The sequence below is a fragment of the Phallusia mammillata genome, chromosome 6 (assembly GCF_965637545.1).
Source record: "Phallusia mammillata chromosome 6, kaPhaMamm4.hap1.1, whole genome shotgun sequence".
Lineage (NCBI taxonomy): Eukaryota > Metazoa > Chordata > Ascidiacea > Phlebobranchia > Ascidiidae > Phallusia > Phallusia mammillata.
The window spans coordinates 10351348-10373006 of NC_137257.1; the positions used below are offsets into that span (position 1 = coordinate 10351348).

Sequence of the window (21659 nt, forward strand, 5' to 3'; positions counted from 1 at the left end):
CACTATGTTCATCAAATGGTTTAACTTTTTGTTTTGATGCACATGCAAATTCTAAATGTCCTTTATGCCACTCCAATTTGGATTGTATTCCGTTTATTAGCAAATCATCTTCAAACGATTTTCAATTGCGGTTACAGATCGTACACGATTACGTAAAAAACTGTAAAACCCGCACAACGAATTTCAAATTAATTTCTGTCATGTTAACATGCTGTCGAACTTCCAAAAATGTTTGGCATCGAACATACAACTTACACAAGGTCTATACCAATGATGTGCGAAAGGAGGCTCATAACGAAGAGAACAAGGGACACCATTAGACCTCCCTTAGAATACACAAGACAACCAACGCCACAACGAGCGGACTCGGGTGCAATTCCCACAGCACAGGCAATCTGCTTTTGGAAGCACAAGCCTCCAGAGCCAAAGTAGTCATCATTACATTCACAGGAATAGTTTCCAGCACTTTGGACGCAGGTCGAATGCTCTGGACAGTCAATGTCATCTGCACATTGCTCTTCTGGTGTTGCGCAGCCAAAGGCAGTCATCTGCTTGTCCTCAGAACATAGGCATTTGTAGCTTCCATCTTGGTTCTCACAGATTGCACCCAGTTGATCACAGACGGACCCTCCCTCCAGACATTCATCCACGTCTTCACAGACGTCGTTGTTGAGCTGATAGCCGCTTGGGCAAATGCAGTGGTGACTTCCTTCACTGTTGATGCAGAACATGTGGCCATCGCTACATGGGCTTGTGGTAGCTTTGCACTCGTCGATATCAATACACGCGCCCAGTGCCTGATCCCATAGATAGCCTTCGGGACAACTGCAATCGTAGCTTCCCTCCTTGTTGGTACAAATAGCTACGCCTGGGCAACGGTGGTTGACCTGCGAACATTCATCGACATCAACGCAGGCATCTCCCTCCAAGGTGTAACCCGTTTCGCATGTACACTCAAATGAGCCGGGATTGTTGGTGCAGGCTGAGTTGTCTGGGCATGCTGTAAGTTAATAAACAACGTTGCTGCACGATTATCAAATTGAGTGCGTGCAAGCAAAGCTTAACGAGGTAAAAAAAGTAAACAAACTGTATTTTATGGGCATAAAAAAACAGTAAATAAAAATTACTGGTGCATGCTTATATAGTTCAATAAGTCAAATTACGGCCCATTAAAGTCTTGTTATATCTAATCAGCCGGCCACCTAGCATTCCACCTAGTTCGGTAAAATATTTTTTTGCATAAACGAGATTAAAATATGTTCGAGCGAATTTGAACACAAAATTGACATACCTAAAGAATTTTAATGAGGCCAGAAACATATTACTGACGCCAAATGAACCGAATAAGAGAGTCCGCCAAAAGCATTTTCGTGCACCGACCAGTGGCGTACTGATTTACAGTGAGATTTAAAACATGGAATATCTAACGCAGGCAATTTTTCTGACCCATTTTTGTTCGAAGAAAGTATAAAAAAAACTAATAAAAAAAACTACTTAACTGAAAGATTAATTTATAAGTGGTTTATTGCAGCATGGGGTAATATTAAATAAAAACACAGGGTGTTCTTACGTGAAGTGTCACATTCGTTGATATCGGTGCATGATTTTCCGTCACCGCTGAAACCTGAGTTGCAAGTGCACGTATAGGACCCAACGGTGTCTTCGCACATTGCATTGCTATCACAGTCTAAAAACGAACAGTAATTACATTTTAGGTTATTATGGAAAATGTAACTTTGCATCAGGTGTTTAATATGTTTTAAAATGTAGGAACGCGCTGATGAAAAGGTCAACTAATTCCGGTTAAAATCATTTTCTTTGTGGTAAGTTGAACATTTGGAAGGATTTATAATGAGAACATTGGGATTGTAAATGATAAAGATTTGCTATTTTTTATCTTTTACTTATAGAAATAACAGTAAAGTTCAAAGTACAGATATTTTATATCCGTTTGAAATATTGTTTTCGTAACATTTGACAGAAGTGTAAATACAATTATAGGCTATGTAAAAACTTGACATTAATTTTTTATAACTTATGTGCATTACATCGAAGGTCGACAACAGAAAACTAAAGAGCCGTAGTTAAAATCACCGACCTAAATCAATAGCGTAGCATTCGTCGACGTTGTCACAGTCAAAACCATTGCCTTTAAACCCAGCGTTGCAAGCACAGGCGTAGCTGCCGTCGTTGTTGGTACATGTGGCATGGGCAGAGCAGGGTTGACTGTTGCATTCGTTTACATCAGTGCATTCTTGAGATGTACTCATGTTGTAACCTCCCACACATTCGCAACGGTAACTTCCTGCAAAATTATCATATGAGTGAGAAATGTTTTTTCTTGTTGGTACTGGCTAAATAAAATTATGTTCTTGTTAATGTTAAGATAAACATAAATTCATAACTAGGATCAGCCATGAAGCGTCTACAGACTCTATGCCAGGGGCGGGCAACATACGGCCCGCGGGCCGGATCCGGCCCGCGACGGGATTTTGAGCGGCCCGCAGACAGTTTCTGGTCTTACATGATAATGTGGCCCGCGGCCACAGTCTGCCGCAATCCCCCACTACTTGCTTACTAACTACGTCAAATTATAGTTGTAACGGACAGTAACGCTCCTCAATAGCAAAAAAAACTTTCCCGCCGTTGTTACCATCGCACCATACGTCCATTGTTAGGACATAACTGCCAACCTTGTGTGGTTTCCTTTGTTTCCACACGTGTAGCCTAGTAGTGTTTCAGCAGTATCTAAGTCTGTGGTGTATGCATTAAATTTGCTGTGGTGAATAATTTTGTGTTATATCAGTTAGATTGTTTGGACTGTATTGTAATTGTGACGTTCTTGATTGTATTTGGTTTAGGTTTAGGTGGTCAAAACTCCGTTTTAAATCACTGGATATATACGCGATTAATGTATCGATTCAGGAACCCGGCCCGCCAAGTACTTCATTTTCCCATATCAGGCCCGCCGACGGGAGAAGTTGCCCGCCCCTGCTCTATGCAGACAAGCGATCACAGCACACTCATATGCAAATCACAGTACGCCAGGACTGGCTGATTCGGTATGGCGCCTGTAATTTGCCTGGCGTACTGTGGTTGTTGTTAATGATCAGAGTTATTAAAGGGTACACAAAACTGGTGGAAAATAAACGTTTTATTGCACACAGAGAAATATAACGGTCTATAGGTTTTCGTTGTAATTAAAAAAATAATCTGAAACCAGCAACTGGTTCACTGAAGAGATTAAAATACTGAATATTTGTTTTACATTTTTCAATAGCAAGTTTGTTTGTCTTCGGTTCTGATACACAAATCAAAAAGCTAATAAACTGAAGGTTGATTTCTGCTTTACATCTAAGTTACATGTAACCGTTTGCTATTGCATATTATGACTTGACCCCATTATAGTCCTAAACAATAAAGGTAGCTTCCAGCTAACCTCCAAACTGTTTTAAGTAACTTGAATAATTATACACCTTGAGTGTTAATGCAGTTTGAATTGTCCGGGCAGTTTTGAGCCTGTTGACACTCGTCTTCATCCACACAGAGGCCAGGATCTGATTCAGTGTATCCTGTTCTGCAAGTACAGGTGAAACCTCCCTGGGTATTGCCGCAATCAGCAAAAGCTTGACATGGCGAATCTGAGGTGCATTCATCAATGTCTGTGCAAGCGTCTTCATTATATTCGTATCCTGAAACAAAAAGTTGAGAGTAAATAAACGGAACCGTTAGGCTGTAATACCATGTTGGTAACCCCTTTCTAATAGATCTTTTTAAGAAAGCTTTGTACCTGTGTCACTTAGCTAGATAAATCCTGTAGCTAGATAAAAGTTGTGTAAAACAATAACGTTTTTTAGGGTTTACCGGATAATGTAAACCTGCTTGGTTAAGAAAGCTACACAAAATAGAAAGTGGGTTTAGGCCAACTTTATGTCCAACTTTGTAAATTACTTTAGCGTTTTTAAAACCTAATTTTCGGCGTTAGAGTAAAGTAGTAAGAATTCTAAATTCAGTTTTCAAATTGTCTAAATAAATTAGTTTTATTGCTTAACTGTTTTCATTTACTTTTTTGCTTTTTCTTACCATTGATACAGCCGCATTCATTTCCTAAACACAATTGGTTTTGGCCTTGACAAGTGTCCCCACACTTATCTGGAATCTTATTACAAGTTCCACTACCTGAGTCTTCGTAACCGTTCATGCAGGGACAAGTGTAACTACCCTATAAATGTAAAATATTATTACAAAGTATCATAGTAAACTAACGGGACACGTGTAAGTTTCAGCTAAAACTATAAGGTTCAGTATAAATTTATGAAAATATATTAATCATTTCATATGTCTTGCAGTTATTCTATTAGAATACCTCTGTGTTACTGCATATTTTGTTGTCCCCTGTGCAAGGATTGGTAAGACATTCGTTTACGTCAATACACTGAGTTCCATTGCTGTACAAGCCCGGACCGCAATCACAGGCAAACCCGCCAACCGTGTTTTCGCAAGTTGAACCATCGTGACATGCTGGTTGCGCTGCCGAACACTCGTCTATATCCACACACTTGTGGCGCTGTCCAAAATCTTTCTGCAAAAAATAGTAAATATAAAAGTTGCAGGGTGTCAGTATGGCAGTGGCAGAGTGGCAGGTTCACAGGGTGGCAGGATAGCAAGGTGGCAGTGCGGCACCGTGGCACCGTGGCACCGTGGCACCGTGGCACCGTGGCACCGTGGCACCGTGGCACCGTGGCACCGTGGCACCGTGGCACCGTGGCAGGGTGGTAGCGTGGCACCGTGGCAGGGTGGTAGCGTGGCAGGGTGACAGGATTGTAACAAGATGCTTACCATTTCATATCCCGACGGACAGTCGCAACTGTATGTACCGTGTTGGTTATTACACACAGAACCTTGAATGCGATTACATAGTCCCGTAAGACATTCGTCCACATCAGTACACCACTCTCCGTCTCCAGTAAAGCCTTCTCTACATGAACATTCGTAACTACCTGCGCGAGACAACAAGTTTGAAACACAAATGTAGCAATTGAAAGCTGTGTGTTACACTAATGCCTAAACCAATAAACAAACCTTTGTTGTTGGTGCAAACTGCATCGTAATCGCAAGTGTCTGTGTTAGTTTCGCACTCATTAATGTCGGTGCATTTCAATCCACTGCCAGTGTATCCTTCCAGACAGGTGCAGTCGTATCTTCCGATTTCATTAGTACAGCGGGCATGTCTGTGACAAAGGTCTGTCCCTGTATAGTTTGGACGCATTATACGGGCTTGCAGGGCCGCATATTTGTCGTGCGTAAACAACACACAAATACAAGTAACGAATATTTCAACAAGCTAATGCAAGGTAATAATGAAATTTATATCAATTTATTCTAGGGCTCGGGTGTACCTTCTACCTCTGTTTTTTTTGTAGTGAAATTAGTTTGGTAGTGTGCGAGTGTACAGTACAATAGAATGAGATTGAGAGCAGAATAACATTAAAATATATGCAGGTAGGTGGAATAGGGAAAAAATGTTAAGAACACTGTTTCAGTTTTGCAGCAAGTCCCTGTGTGCTAACCAGCCACTATACATTTAGCATTACAGGATTTCCTTTGTCACAAAATAACACAATTAGCCAACTTACTGGTTTCACATTCGTCAATATCCGTACAGGTCCTGCCATCTCCTTCATACCCAAGTTCGCAAGTGCACTTGTAAGAGCCAGGTGTGTTTTGGCAGGTGGCAAGAGTTTCATGACAATCGTCAACTCTTTCCAGACACTCGTCAATATCTATATGTCGCACAAAGTTAAAATAAGATCATGTTAAGGCTTAATGAGTTGCTGATGGCAGAGAGTTGTAATGATAATACGGATAAAAACTAACCAAAATAATACAAAACATATAGTAGTGTAGCTTAACATTTCATGTAAATTTCACTTTTAACGCATTTTGAGATATATTACTCAGATTGTTCAAGCCATTGATTGGCGATGATGGTTATTATCCGCTGGGGGTCGCAAATAAGCTGTTAACGCGTAACACGCAGCTTTCAAAACTCAATTGTTCTGCGACCATTGGTAGTGAATACCCAACAAAAATAAAATGCCAAAAAGTGTGTAGTTAAACAAGCTACATTTTTATGATTTACTAAAAGAATTACAACCTTCATTGATAAGTTTTTTAAATGTTTTAAGAGCGCGAAAAATTACAAGATCCCTTTTTAACCAGATATCTACCTCTTTTGGTGTTAAATCAACAAAAACGGGCATTTTGCGTAGCATTGATGTTTATAACTCACCAACACAATAGAAGCCAGGTGTAACAGTTTCATTATAGTCACGGAAGCCGACCTGGCAAGAACACTTGTATCGGCCCAGGGTGTTGATACAGTTGGCGCCCTCGCTACAATCGTTTGTAACGTAAGATAGACATTCGTTGAAATCTGTTTTAAAGTTTTAAAGTTTAGTTATTTTCTTCAAAGTTTTTAAGTTTAGGTATTTTTTCACGTTTGAAAGTTTACTACATTTTATGTAATTTTTCAGTTGACAATTTAAGCGATAAATTAAATAAAACATATCATATTGTTATGTAAGGTGATTTTCTGACAAGCTTAAACTTTCCGACTGCTGACTTTAGGACTTGTGCTAAACCCAGCCTGGCTGCGGGATTGGTGTACTGTAGAATTTTGTTTAAACAACACTGATTATGAAACACACACTCCTAAAAGACAGAAGGGTGTAAACTAGGAAAGCTATGTAGTGACTTAATCTGCGGCATGCGACATATACCTGAGTAAAAAAATTCGTTTCAAAAAGTATTTTGATAAAGACTGTCATTTACCTCCCAAACTCGGTGCTTCGTACCCAGTAGAATTAGCAAACTCTTTGAGGAACTTCCAGAGGTTACGTAGGTTTATAAGGGCACAAGCTTCGTCGCAGTTTTCATTTGTTGTGAGGGCAATTCCGGGATTTACTTTTGCTGACATTTCAAGGATTTCGCTAACTGATAAAGTAGAGGGATCCACATCAATGGCATCTTCATAAAAAAAAATAGTAAAGTACATATTAGCTCAAAACAACCAGAAAAAGGGTCAGTAATGTTTTTTTCATTGATAAAATGGAATTTCGAGTTCAACAAATGGGTTTTACGCACATTGCAACATACCTTTTTGGGTGAAACACTCTGGTGACAAGAGAAAAAGGGGCAATTCAAATCTTTATCTTTACAATCAATAAGTTTTTGTTTAAAAAAATCGTTGGGCAACATCTTGCAAAATTTTCAGGTCTTATTTCCTAAAGTGGTCGAAACCAAATATCTCAATCGCTTTATGTCGATTAAAACTGACCAATTTACTTGCTTTTGTTGTTAAAAACAACTCTTAATGGATTTTTGCGTCGCGTTTAGTACCCATACGGACATACTATTTTTTTTAATTTGATTGTTGTTTGCCTTTGACACATGTTTACCACTGACAAATTAACACGAAATCTTACCAGTCATGCGAAGGCAGCAGACTCCAATGATCAAACATACCAATCTCAACATCTCTCGTTTACGCTTCGTCTGTTGTCATGTAATTCCAAACAATACTATATAACATTACTCCACCTAAAAATACGTTGTGGTTTTACGTCCCAGCAAAACTAGACGCAAAGAGTTAATTGGCAACTAGTTATTTTTTTGCAGGGCCTTTCGAAATCATATGATTAACAATAAGACATGTAAAAAAACTACAAGTGCTGTTTTATCATACCTTACTTACCATACACAATTACAATTAAAGCTGTAAAAATCAACATGAACGTAACATGTTTTGCCTTTTTTTTCGTTATAGTCACTACGAAATACAAAAGGCAAGGCCAAAACCTTTTTAGGCTTGTGGCACCCTATACAGGACCAAAAACGTTTTCGCAACCCCATTAGATAATCTATCAGCATACCCAGGGATTGCTGTTTACAGATTTCGAAAAGATTTCAAAAATTAGTTTTTTTAATTTAGGAGTAAAACATGGGTAAATTCCACCTTAACGAACAATACCAAGCATTCTAAAATTGCTTGACAGATAAAACATACAAAAGGCACATCAGTTGGAAAAAAACTACCGAGGATTCGGTACAAAATTGTCTCAAAAAGCCATAAATTTCAAAACTCCATAGCGTATTATTTGTAAGGCAAACCTTCTTTACAACATTAAATGGTAAGTTATAACTAATGTTAGGGACAATCACACGTTGAAGTTTAGGGTAATAATGATTTTCTGCTTGTACTATGCGGAAAATTAGTGGGAAAATGGCTGTGTTAGTAAGCACGCTGATTTTTTGACTACGGCACTGCAGTAAAATTTCCACCGCTCGACCGTCATTAATATTGCATTTTATTTTCGATAAATTGTGTTTTGGTTAAAGCAGACATTCTGTTCAATTAAAGCCATTGCAATTTGTTATGATGATTGATATTATGTTGTCTGGATTCCCAGGATCAAACCTAAAGAAATTAAGCTTGCAAACCGGTCCTCGTTTGACCTCATCTTTACACTGAGTAATGCTTTGACTTGTTGCGGTTTGCGCGCCATCGAATCTATTTTTGTGCTACAAAGTGAACATAAATAGCTTTGCACACGTCCAAATTGATCTAAATGTCAAACAAAACGCAAAAAACCAAACAAACAATTCATTTCAAGTTAAAAACAACGATATCTAGTAATACGTTTAGCAGCGATATTGGTTTATTGGCCAAGTTCTTATATTGCGTTTAAAAAACATTAAACAGCAAAAGCTTTTTGACTTTTCAAATTAGGTCTGCTGTAAAATCGCAATCATTTACACAAATTATCTCTTCACAAAGTTACATATTAAAATAACCTAACACACTTATTTCATAATATTCCCTGCAGCAAGTATTGGAAACGCGACAGGTCAAACATATTGGCAAGAGCAAACAAAACGTGCCTCCCATATCCAACAACAGTACAGTACATAGATTTAGATTACACCAGTTGCGTGTACAAAGCTATCGTTCGCGCGTTCCGAGATAGCTCGATACCTGACACACTAAACAACGGAAATAGGAAACAATAGCGTACCCGTATATTGCACGTAGTGACTCATTGTCGTACTGCTACCACAGGTTCCGTAATCAGCTCGCTGTACAGTGTACAGTTCGCATTGTGATACAGTCTGTGCCTCTAAAGCCGCCCTGCATGAAAATAGCAAACAAATACAGCACGAGAAACATAGTAGAAGTACCTCAAGTTGTGCCCAATTAGGGATATGCATTTGCTTATCATACAAATCTTTTTTGTTTGTATCAAAACTTGAAACGTTGGTATAAAAATGTTTGTTTGTTTGTTTCTTCACACATAACATTGGTGTAAAACAGACACTTGTATAGGATTGGTGTAAAAGCTTACAGGAAATAGCTTAAAAAATCAACCAAAACACCAAATTTGTGCCATATTATTAATTTGTGACCAAAGCACAGTCCAATCTGCCTTACAAGCGCTACCAGTGCCCTTTTGTCAATTCTGCAATGTACAAAATAATGGTTTAAATTCATGCACATCTTTGGTATCTATAATGAGATTTTATTCCACTTTAGTTTGGTTGAATATTTGCTATTATTACTTTCCAACAAAGTATAAAAAACATGTGTAAGTAAAAGCTTGTGTACTCAATCTTATAGGACTGTGATCAAAACATTCATACTGGGGGAAGCCTTGAAGCGGCAATGTAGATATTTTTGTGGATATGAGATCACTTAGTACATCATTTTGACAAATTGATGATTGGCATGATGTTATGCAGTTAATCATCTGTCACTGTAATGGCCTGCATTGACATTTATGTGTTTTGTCATACCGCAATTTAACATACATCTGCGGTTAGCTAAATCCTAGCGGCTAAGAGCGTTTGGTTAGCAAAGGGCAAGGCTGTCAAATGTCTATGACACACACGCCATTTTTACCACAATTTCCCTAAACCTGTAAATGGCTCTATTCATATGACAATCATCATAGCCAGCCATTTGACAGCGGTGAGGTATCATATTGCTGACAGCTTTATTTATTTAAGGGAATGTGGTATGTATTACATAGACTATATCAGTCAGCTTACGTAGACCTGATTAGCATGTTAATAATTATAAATCATAGCGAACAAAGAACACTTCATTAAAGAGGCTCTATGCCTTTAAATATTACACCAGACTGATTGCATCATTCCGTTCCATCTAACATCGTGTCACTTTATCTTGTAATGTTACTGATGTAAACCTGTATTAGTACGTATTACAAGAAAATCAGTTTGGAATTGTCATCACACATAAACAAAATTCCCGCAAGGTTTTAAATCATGTAACAACACTACGAAAAATATGTCAAAGTTGTAATGTTAACAAAGATTGTTTTTTTCCATATTCGACACGACAGATAAAAACCCACTTGTAAAATGTTTTAGCATTTGTGGTTAAACTAGTTGACCTGCGGTTAAACAATACATGATGCAAGCTGACAAATGACTGCTAAGTGACAGAAATTGTGGTTATTGCGGTTTGAACGTTTCAATTATAAAGTACTGCGAAGATTCAAACTGTCACATTTTCTTCAAAACTTGGATGTTCGGTTCAAAATTGGTTTCATCTTTGATTGTTGTGTACGAAACTATTATCAAAATCTTATCTAGAATGAAACTGCGTTGGCTGATGGTCGCTGGTTTAGTTTACGCATGGCTTCAAACCACAAATGCTAGCATACTTCAAAAAAAGTAAGTGTCTGTGTTTTTGCCAAGATGATTCAAAAACTTGTTACCTGAGATGGTGTAGCATTTGTTATGGGGTTGCATGTTTATGTTTGTTACAATATATAAACTGTCGGTTTGAAAATTAACGCCATAATCAGGCAATTCGGTGAAATTCCTGAAGTAAATAAATGTAAAAGTGTCTTACAAGAATAAAACGTGCTTGAAACGCAGATTCAGTTGTTGAAATAATAGTGTATTTTTTTTGTGCAGGGAGGTGAAAAGAAATTGGAATGATGTGTGTCCTTCAGGTAACGTTATTTTCTGACAAAGGAAATACAATTAACATTTAATTTATAGCGTGATTAGTAGGTTTGGATATTGTGCTAGTTTCTACTGATTATAAAGCCGTCTTTAGGTCTCACTATATACGGTATCATAGATATTTACATAGATTTTTTCAACACTACATTTAACTCCCAGCTTCTGGCGCAACACACAATATATTTTTTACGTATATAGGTACTCGCATGTCAAGGACAAACGAGGTGGTCATAAATGAAGAATGCCACCAATGTGGTGCACACTGTTCCCATGGAAACGAAAGAAAGCGAATCATAAGTACAAATTATTATTTTATGATGGTTTCTATGGGCAAAAAACAAACAAATACATTTGTTAACTAAGAGTGGGAAAAGAGCTTGCACATTTCCGCCGTTAATAACATGTACAACCAAGTTTAAATCTAAGAGAAATGGGCTGTTTCCCTACTTGATGCTTAAAGATGTATTGCAAAAAGCAAGTTTAAGAAGCGCTTAATAAATCCAGTTATTAAACAACAGTGGATACAAAATACCCCCAAATAGTCAAAAACATTTTTGTATTGACAGATGGTAAGAACGCATTGAAAGGTGAATTTCCGTGGCATGCGTCAATATTTCAATGGGACTCACAAAACAGTGCTTGGAGGCTTTTATGTGGAGGAGTGCTAGTCTCACCCCAGTTCGTTCTCACGGCAGCTCACTGTTTCAAGCACATATGCGTTAATGGACAAGGGTTGGTATATAGACTGTAGTGGTTTGTATTGGTAACCTAAAAGAGTAAATCTTTGCAGTCTGAAAGCAAAATTGTTAAAGCTGGCTATAAACTGAATTTAATACTTCAGACTTTGGGTTGTGAATTAACCTCTAAACGTACTACACCCAGAAATACCCAGTCCTCTCTAAAGGCAAAATATCGTGTCTCAATCGGCGAGATTCACATCCGCTTAAACGAACAAGGTCAAAGAACTGACGAAAGTGGATTGATGCTGTTCGATTCCGTAGAATGCCATGATGACTACAGCGAAAGCGGGAACGGACTGCACAAGTAATTATTAGTTGATCTTATTGCATCTTGTACATTCAACTTAGCGAACAACTGCCTGACAAATTGATGCACACACATTTTATTGTTATGACATTTGTTAATATATTTGTAAAGAGGGTAATACCTGAAATTAAAGTATTTTGTCCTTATTGCATTATTCTAGTGATGTGCTTTTATTTGAATGCATTTTTTAGCTTCGACGCTGCTCTCATCCACTTAACCGAACCCAGCAATCATCCGATCGCATGTATTGGTGCCGACAAGTTTGACGTCACGAACAGCAGGAACTGCTTCGGGATTGGACACGGAAAAACTAATTCGGGTGCGCTTATTTAAAGAACCACGTTTCATTGCATAGATCGTCATGCAAAAAAAAGTTTAAACTGTATTTGTATACCCCGGTAGATTATGTACCTTCTTATTGCAGGATTCAACGAGAATAAGGTATAAGGAAAATAGTATCATGCAATGACTTGTTGACGCCAATGTGTGTGTGTGTCAAAATACATGTATGTGACAACTCGTGTGGTACTAACATAAATCAACACAAACGTGCAGTACTTCTTATGTTGAGCTCACAAGTAGTTTATTTAGTTCCTAAGCATAACATATACCCGAACAATTAAGAGCATTTTCAAGCACCTTACTTACAAAAGTTTCTACTAAACCACGCTATAGTTTGCACAAAGTGTTAATATCGGTTAATAAAAAACTAATTCATGAAACTAAATGTCGCAATGATCAAGTTGTTTGGCCTGTAGCACATCGTTTTGGAAGTTCCCGTCTTCAGAAAGTGCGCACAAGTCTGATGAACGTTACAACTTGCCAAACTATTTTTACTGAAGACTTTAGCAAATTTGCCAACGCTCATGCGTGTGCAAGCTCCGAAGGCTTTGGTACCCTGGTTGGATGCAAGGTAAAAAATATTGAGAGTTTTAAATCCATTCCTTGAGTATTATATTGGTAAACCATTGTAGTTCATTGCCAATTATAAAAAAAGTAACAAAAAACAAGGCAAATATAATCATTAAAATATATTATATTCAATAAAAACTGACATGTTATAAACCACTTTTATTTGCAAATTTTATTTCGAAAAATACTGATTTACTGTGTGTCCCCTTTATGACAGAGCAGACGGTGCAAGGATAAGTCCGTTTTAAAAGGTTTCTGATTAAGATTGACTTGAATAAAAAATGTAGTTTTGTGCGCGTTTATTATTTGTGTACGTTTGAACAAAAATACGAAAACTTTGCTTGGTCACCAACACATCTGAAACTAACTATGCCTAAACTCGTTCTGTTCCCTAAACAAATCTATTTGCTTTTAGCTGGACAGTGGTAGCCCAGTTATCTGCCCACAAGATCCCAATGACTCTACTTCACCGTACGTTGTCCGCGGCCTGTTTGCAAATATGCTAAGAAACTACGCATGTCATGAGCAAAGAGCCTCGGTTCTAACCAACATGTTCAGTTATGCTTCTCTGTCCCCGGCCACGTGGGTTGCTTGGCGTATCGACCTCGACCCGTCATCCACATGTGACGACATCTGGTGATGTCATACAGCGATGACGTCAGAACCCTGCACCACCCAACGACGATGATTTACCGGCTGTAATGTTATTTTGTGTGTTTTTTGTTTTTTGTACATTAGATTAAACAAAGCAGACTTGAATTGATTGGCGTGGGCGTACGTAATGTGTATGATTATTAAATCGAAATCTCTGTGTAATACATCTATGCCCTAACAAAATAACTCTTACAACAGGGGTGCACATCTTGTAGCTGTATGGCTGCATGCGGCCGTATTGAAAAGTTTGTGCGGCCGTTAACATGTTTATTAAAATATATGTACTGACGGCCGTGACGTAAATTAAAACTCTTTTGCCAAATATTTTGAATTTCAAACTGCTCTGGCAAACACATTTTGTGGAACTTAAATGAGTATTACCAGCCTGGTAGCCTTCTGCGTCAGACTTTGGGTGCAAGCACCGCAAAAAATATAAATTATGAAGTCACAAACAGCTAGGGTTGATCGTCAAGACTGTTCATCTCAATCTGTACATTAAGTTTAAAATTAATCCAGGATATTTAGGCGCCATTAGATGTATATATATAAGTATTTCATTACATCAGTAATTTTGAAACACAAGCAAGCCGGCTATTGGCGTTCGTTGGTGAAATAAAGATCGGTGATGCGGCCGTCATAGCGAAAAGGTTGTGCACCCCTGCCTTACAACAACGTTTCTGAATTCTTTTCATAATACTAAATGGCAACTATTTCAAATAGCCGCACAAATTTAAATTTTGATATGAAATCAGATGTCAGATTATGCTTTGAATATTTTTTTCCCATTTGTAATCAAATCCTTTCTGGTGATTCAAACGGAAAGCATTCACCAGAATTGTATAACAATACGTGTAATGTGGTTATATCAAAGACATTTGAGATTGGACAATTTGACCAAACAACGGGTTTTATGGGCAACACAGATTAAAATAACACATTGGATGCAAATGCACAATTAATTTGTGGTTCCAATTCTGAAGATTTTCCCAAATTAACGGATATTGCGAAATTAGAATCTCGGAACGAAAAAAACGTCGCATTTTATTTTTTGATTTGCACTTTTTTATCTTGACTTATATAAGAACGACGATTGATAGATACGAATCAGACACTGAAAACAAAGGAACAAAACAACTAAGGTAAGTGAATTTACCATTGGTAATATTTTAGAGAAATCGTAGTACCAGGCCAGAATTGTTAAATTCTTGTTTTGTTTTTTAGAAGTATAATAGACCAAACAAACCTGTCGAAGACTGTAACACACAGTTCATTGACCGTTTTAGGATCGCTACTTAGGTAAGTGAGTAAATCGTAAAAAGTATATGGGTAAAGTCGTACGTTAAATGGATAAAGTCGTACGTTAAATTTACTTTGCTTTAAACAAGTCAAATGGACATGTACGAAATCATTGCTTTTAGTATACTTTTAGTATATCATTAAGTATACTTTCTATTTAGATTGTTTAGAACAAGTCGTCAAAAATGAAGAGGAAAATCACAACTTTCATCATGTTCTGCTTTTTTGCTCTTAGTCAGTCGTTCCCTCACAAAAGCACGTATTTAAGGTTGGTAAAAAGGCGAAAGTGCGAAATAAAATAATTTCCATGAGGGGTATAAACTGGTAAATACGCAATAAGTTACGAAATTTGAAACGTCCGATGGCATGGAATGTCTGGGCAAATTTGAGTTGGATCCTTTAAAAATGTAGTCAGAAGTGAATTTTTTGGATACCTTTTTTGAAGATAAATACACTTTATTCGACCAGAATGTTAAAAAACAAAAGAAAATAGCAAAGATCAAAGCAATCAAATTAATGTTAAAGTTGTCACCAAAGACTGTACTGTTTAAAATGCACCCTATGTTGCGTTCTATTGAAGCATATTGTAGTTTTCATCTCTCTTAAGAACCTTTTAGACGAATGAACGAATTGAGTTGCAAATTGTCTTTAATTCTTTTAGTATTTCTTTGTGTATTTTTAAAATATGTTTTTTGCAGGAATTTTCGGTCGCCCACGAAACGGAACCGGCATACATGCCCTATAGGTAAAAAAATTACCCTTTTTCTGAAAGTTTGCTGTTTTTTTTATAAAATTTAAATATAAGTGCTATGGGTTATATGAATTAGTTTAAACACCAAAAACGCAAGCACAAATTGAAACAAACTTGCTATTAGATACCGGGTAAATTTTTTGGAAATAAAAAAAATGTAAAAAATCAAAGAAAGGTTTTAAAATGACTTAAGAACTGGTTTAGGCGAGAAAAAGTTTATTTTGTTAAATCACCTGTAGTTTGTATGTTTGTGGTGCTATCACAGTTTTAAATTTTAAGCAAATAAGTTACAAAAAAAAGAAATACTTCATTCCACTTTTTGTTTTCGTATATAGGTAGCATGTTTACCGTTTTATTTAGGAACAACTGCGATTATATTTTGTTTTTACATCGAATGATTTGTTTTTCCTTAAAACGAGTTGCCATCGGCATTATTTTTTTCATACAACACTAATCGTCTATAAATATATTGGTTTTCGAAAAGTCAAATATTGCCCTCTAAAACTTTTGTTAGACCAAATAAAAGGTAATATAGCATGATGGTAATATTTGTTACATTTTTACAAATTAAGATTCCACACCATCCACAAATTTTTCTGCGTGGTATGGCTTGGAAACAATCGAATGCATTTCCTGTGGACAGACCTGCTGCAAGATAAATCGAAACAGCGACAACAAACAGATCGACAAGCGAATATGTATGTTAACCAGATAGTTAAGTAAACCACATGATGAGTGTAATTAATCTAAACATACGAAGTAAATCAATTTATCGATATGTATGCCGTGATCGCTGAAATGCATCGACGCTTCAGGGCTGATTCCAGTATGAATATGTTTATCTTAGCATATGAAGTAAATCAGTTATTGGTAACAGGCATGCTGTACTAACATTAAATAAAAAAAAATGTAATTGATAATGACGTTTTGATGTCCAATATGAGACGCCTTCATCAGGATAGTAACATGTCATAAAACACAAAGCTTCTGTAAAGCAAAAAGCATCGAAAAAACAAAAAAATGGGTTTAAAATTCAAAAATGGAATATTTTTTCAGTATCCAGCATATTGCCCTGAATCTGATAAAAAATAACTAAAGAGGGGCCACACGTAATGATACTTAACGGTGATGGCATTCTGCATAGGGAATGGACAATTTGCAGAAACTGGTCAGTTTCCTTGGTCCGTAGCTATATTCAAATCAACGTCCAGAGGTTGGAAATTTCTTTGCGGGGGAGTGTTGCTTAGTGACAATAAAATAGCTACAGCTGCTCACTGCATGTAAGTATTAAAATGTTCGAAACATTTCTAAACACAACTAGTTTAATTCGTTTCATGTTCGATGTTAACCGAACTGTTGTTGGTGCGATCTATATTAACTTGTATAACCTTTTTTGACCCCTCATAGCATTCGATAAACTGTTTAAACATACATCAATGTTTTTTTTTTGTAATTTAGCTATTTTGTCATTGATTCGTAAACTCATACCGAGAAAGCTAAAATTAATGTTGTATACTGTCGCAATATTTACATTGTTTAAAGACAAACTACATGTTTAAAACATATTTGAAAAATTACTCTGATGTTATGATCACAAACACGATTTTTGCAGACCTGATAACGGCGTACAAACGAATCTGCGAGTAACGATTGGAGAAAACGATATCCACGTGAATCCCGAAACAGGAGTAAGAATAGATGAACGCAACCTAAAAACTTTAAGCTACAGTTACAAAATGGTATACACACAAGCGCATCTACCCGGCAATACGTATGGCAAAATCAGAGGGTAATTATTAAAGAAGTATTGCAAATATAAACTAACATGTTTTTTCACAATTTTATAAAGCTGATTTACGTAATTTCGTGTTCTAAGAAATTGATAGACAGATTTGTATTTAAAACAGTAGTTCCAAACCTTTTTTTGTCAAATTCCTCTCTAAGCTTTTTAAAACACTTTAATTCCTAAAGAACGTGATATCAGATGAAAAAAGAAAAATGTACAAAATTGCTTTACTAACAACTCAAAATGCCTTATCGTGCGGGGAAACATAGGTTAAGTTTAACTGTGATTTAATTCAAAATTAAAGTCCTCTGTAGATTCCAAAATGTTACCAGATTTTCAGCACTATAATAGGCTTACCATATTTTCATCCCCACAAAGGAGGACACATTGTTAAATAGAACATTAAAACATACTTCAAGGGCCCCCAAAAAATAAAAGCTTTAGAAATTAGATGGTATTGAATTATATGTTTGGATAAAGTTGAAAGCTTGTATTCTCAAAAAATGTAAAATCCACCTGTATTTAAAAAAAATCAGCTGAAGAAGTATATTTGGATGTTTTCAAAGGCATAATTGTTACTTGTGTATTCGGTAAATCAGAAATTCTTTAAAAAGGAAGACATTTGGGCACTTTTTCTTGTCCTCGGAGGACAACTTGGTTTTTGTTAAAAAGGAGGACATGTCCTCCAAAAAGAGGACGTATGGTAGGCCTACATTATAACGTTACATCAACATGCAGTCATGATCTTGCCATTCTTACACTTGCCCAGCCGGTTGACAATCCAAGAATCTGTATTCGACGATCAAGAGATTGGCCAAAGGCACCTAAATGTTACGGTATTGGTCACGGCTATACAAGAGAAGGTACATTGGTTTACTTTTGCTTTTATTTATTGTGATTTATTAAGATGGGCATTACAAGTCAAAGGTTATCCCTTAGGGTTAGTTAAGACCAAACAAAATCGACCTTAACTCAACAACGCCTATTGAGACAAGCAAGCAACTTTATTACATTTTTAACTTCGAAACATATATCTGCAGTTTTAAAATCAAGCCAAGCAAATAACTTACTTTGCTTTCTTTTGTTGGTTGCTTAGATAATATTATGTCCCGTAAGCTGCAATATACCGAAGTGGAATTAGACTTCAACAACCGCTGTATAGGCTCATGGAATGAAGACATGATATGTGCCACAACGAAAGACAACGAAAACACGGCCAGTTGCCAAGTTAGTGTGTACCAAAGGGGAACAATACGTGTCGTACAAAAAAAATGAAAGCTACTTTTTTTACAATTTAGACTTCTGCACGTTTTAATTTCTTTACCCCCTTCCTGGATATTATTCAGCAAGCAATCAGTTATAAAATAAAATTATTTATGTCCGGAGACATTTATCAATGACCGAAATGAGTCTTTTACACCTTAGTTGGGTCGGACCAAACGCTGCCCGAATCAACCCGACACAAGCTGGTTAATAAAAATTATATTGGGTGAGGCCGAATTAAGCGTGTTTTATTGTCAAACCAAGTCCGAACCCGAACCAGACCGAAATAGTATGGCGACTTACAACTTTGCTTAACATAGCTTCCAGACGCCTTTACTTTTTTACTTTTTTACTTTACTTTAAACATAATTGTCACCCTCGCATTCATATTAGGTTCTCATTTATAATGTCGTTCATTAAACCACTACTAGGCGCTGTTTTCAAGTTTACATGTATGTGCAAATTTTAGATGGATAGCGGAAGCCCTGTGATTTGTCGAATTGACCCTGAAGACGACTGTTCAAGCTACTTTCTCGCTGGTATCTTCTCTTTCAAACCGACACCTCAGAATGGCCATTGTAACGGAAAGTTTTCTGTGCTCACCAATCTATTAAATAAGAACTCAAATAGCATTCATCATGACGTATTCACATCAGCTCAAATTACAGAACCTTTTATGTACGAACATGGCGATCAACAGTGTGTACGGAGTTTGACAAATCACGGACACATGTTTTATTAAGTTGTACTAACTCTGTGAATTGTTTATGTGCTAAAACACATGGATTTTCATTCAAATACCTTTTGTATTTTACTTCTTACTAGATGGCATCGTTGTATTGCCACCAGCTGTAGTGTTCAGTCGACTAAAGCATTTAAATTAACAATTGTTAACAAACGTAGCATGAAGCATAAAGATTCCATTTTTTTTCGAGGTCTTGAATTGTATATTTTTTAAAGACTAAATTTAAAACACAAACATCGTTGACTTGTCCAATGCTGACGAACATTTTTGTAAAAACATAGAGCTTTTTTTTATTTTTCGTCTATGCCTTTGCTTAATGCAATGTTATCTGCGGTATGCGTTAACGGACTGGAAACGTATTTTGACCATGAATTTTGCTCTGTAAATACTCTTGACTTACATTCTTTATTCATTAAACGGAGGTAATGAAGGTATGTTGCTTTTTATATTGGTAATTTCGTAGCAGTACAGCGTATCGGGGCAGCTGTTTTTGTTACCCTGAACAACAAATCAACCTAGAACAGTGGTTCTCAAACTTTAAAACTGTCTCTTTGCCATTGGTTCGAGGGCTTGCGGTCCTTAATCCTGAATGTGTATTTTTAGAAAAAGCAAAATCGCGCATGACAATGATCCAACGACCGCTTGTGACACCACAGATAACACAAAAACATTACGATTGTGCGCGAAAGGCTATTGTTTAGCAATAGAGACTGTCGATTCTCAATTATACTTTGATTTAAACTGATTCAGTGGCACACACTGACGCCAAATAAGATTATAGAAGTACTTCAAACTTCAAACCTTAAAAGTTAATAAATCTAGCAATTCTAAATGTATATTGATTTGCATTCATTATTTCAACTGTATATCACGAGATTTACACTGGAGTTGGACCGATAATACTCTATCGCCGCCGATACCAATACCAGTGCTAAAATGGTACGCACTATACTTCTAGGGTATCGCAACAAATACCAATGGCTATGCAAACGGCTAAAAGATTCTATCGCCTGACATTTTTGACACACTACTTTGCGAAGTTTATTACAATATCTTCGTATGTTTGAGACGTTTGCTGTTTTCTTCTGGGAACATATGATACGTGTCGGAAATGATTTACCGAATCAGCAATATTCCCAACATTCAGTATGTAAGAATTACAAAACACAACAAAAATGTATAAGCGTTTAACTTGTTAAGCAATGGCTACTTTGCGCTGCAAGTAATTGGACCTTAACTGAGGTTAGGATCTAATTTAAGCCAATACGAGGCTTTACAAACGGACACTAAACAATGCCTATTGCAAATCTGCACAAAAACATCTAAAAATCGCTACAAGCAACACACCTTAGATTCTTTCAAGTTGACCCAAGGAATTTCTTAACAAACGTATTTAGTATGTAGTTTATTACTTTTTGATAACAGTTTTGCCTTGTCCCATACAATACGGGCAGACCCTGGTCAAAAATGAACCAAATTTTTCAACTGATTAATGCATTTTATACGTAGTCAAGTACCGGTTCAGATCGCAATATATTTTTTTGTAAATTATCAGGCACCGGTAACAGATTGAAAGCTTTGTATCGGGCCAACCTTGATTTTTACGTCAAAAGTTTTCACAGCATTGCTGTTACATCGCAATGTACCATATTTCAACACTTTGAAATTATTGTGATGCAACTACAATGAGATAAAGTATTTGTAAATCAATCACATTGTCAGGCATGGATTCGATGATAAGGCAAAGGCCGAGTGTTAACTAATCTTAAAAAGGCAAAACCTTTTACCTAAAAATGGCAAAAAAATCATGTGGCTTTTAGCAGAAAAAAAACATTTCAACCCCGTACACAATATAACATCACAGTCAGCAGTTGGCTTTAAGTAACGTTTGGTAAGATATCCATTACATAACGGTCAGAAACTAAAATCAAATGGTCTTAAATCAGCCCAAATGGAGATATGGGTTGATGTAAAGGACACACATGTATTTTGTTCGATTTTCAACCAAGGGAAAATGCTATTCAGATCAACCGGTAATGACCCTCAAATTTATAAAATCACGTTCTAAGGACGCAATAATAGCATGAATCAAATTTCGGAATAGCAGTGTCATGCGGTTAAATAAATTTCCAAAGCCATTTTGAAGATCGCAT

General features: G+C 36.7%; 3 protein-coding genes across 3 annotated transcripts; 2 read left to right on the forward strand and 1 right to left on the reverse strand.

The window, feature by feature from the left end:
- Nucleotides 1-82: 82 nt before the first annotated feature.
- LOC145233885 (uncharacterized) lies at nt 83-7631 on the reverse strand. Its single transcript, XM_080098653.1, has 12 exons — nt 7488-7631; nt 6835-7029; nt 6293-6436; nt 5637-5783; nt 5083-5250; nt 4840-5000; nt 4367-4582; nt 4084-4222; nt 3477-3692; nt 2099-2305; nt 1571-1687; nt 83-1000 (listed from the first exon to the last, which is right to left on the reverse strand). The coding sequence occupies exons 1-12, from the start codon at nt 7537-7539 to the stop codon at nt 252-254; spliced, it is 2511 nt and encodes an 836-aa protein (XP_079954779.1). The 5' UTR covers nt 7540-7631; the 3' UTR covers nt 83-251.
- Nucleotides 7632-10675: 3044 nt separating this feature from the next.
- Nucleotides 10676-13719, forward strand: LOC145234242 (uncharacterized). Its single transcript, XM_080098992.1, has 5 exons — nt 10676-10755; nt 11935-12096; nt 12291-12418; nt 12858-13012; nt 13427-13719. The coding sequence occupies exons 1-5, from the start codon at nt 10676-10678 to the stop codon at nt 13649-13651; spliced, it is 750 nt and encodes a 249-aa protein (XP_079955118.1). The 3' UTR covers nt 13652-13719.
- A 1427-nt stretch (nt 13720-15146) lies between these two features.
- LOC145234243 (chymotrypsin B-like) lies at nt 15147-19512 on the forward strand. The gene is made up of 8 exons (XM_080098993.1): nt 15147-15229; nt 15660-15706; nt 16285-16410; nt 16857-16992; nt 17325-17501; nt 18237-18361; nt 18595-18725; nt 19231-19512. The coding sequence occupies exons 1-8, from the start codon at nt 15147-15149 to the stop codon at nt 19501-19503; spliced, it is 1098 nt and encodes a 365-aa protein (XP_079955119.1). The 3' UTR covers nt 19504-19512.
- The last annotated feature ends 2147 nt before the right edge of the window (nt 19513-21659 follow it).

What these genes read in the sequence shown, in the direction of transcription:
- LOC145234243 (XM_080098993.1), top strand. Translation starts at nt 15,147, where the DNA reads ATGAAGAGGAAAATCACAACTTTCATCATGTTCTGCTTTTTTGCTCTT. An exon ending in GCTACAGCTGCTCACTGCAT is followed by an intron (nt 16,993 to 17,324) that starts GTAAGTATTAAA and finishes CGATTTTTGCAG; the next exon opens with ACCTGATAACGGCGTACAAA. An exon ending in ACGTATGGCAAAATCAGAGG is followed by an intron (nt 17,502 to 18,236) that starts GTAATTATTAAA and finishes ATCAACATGCAG; the next exon opens with TCATGATCTTGCCATTCTTA.
- LOC145234242 (XM_080098992.1), top strand. Translation starts at nt 10,676, where the DNA reads ATGAAACTGCGTTGGCTGATGGTCGCTGGTTTAGTTTACGCATGGCTT. An exon ending in GCTAGCATACTTCAAAAAAA is followed by an intron (nt 10,756 to 11,934) that starts GTAAGTGTCTGT and finishes TACTACACCCAG; the next exon opens with AAATACCCAGTCCTCTCTAA. An exon ending in AGCGGGAACGGACTGCACAA is followed by an intron (nt 12,097 to 12,290) that starts GTAATTATTAGT and finishes TGCATTTTTTAG; the next exon opens with CTTCGACGCTGCTCTCATCC.
- LOC145233885 (XM_080098653.1), bottom strand. Translation starts at nt 7,539, where the DNA reads ATGTTGAGATTGGTATGTTTGATCATTGGAGTCTGCTGCCTTCGCATG. An exon ending in CGAAGCACCGAGTTTGGGAG is followed by an intron (nt 6,437 to 6,834) that starts GTAAATGACAGT and finishes ACTTTAAAACAG; the next exon opens with ATTTCAACGAATGTCTATCT. An exon ending in AGTTTGCACCAACAACAAAG is followed by an intron (nt 5,001 to 5,082) that starts GTTTGTTTATTG and finishes TGTCTCGCGCAG; the next exon opens with GTAGTTACGAATGTTCATGT.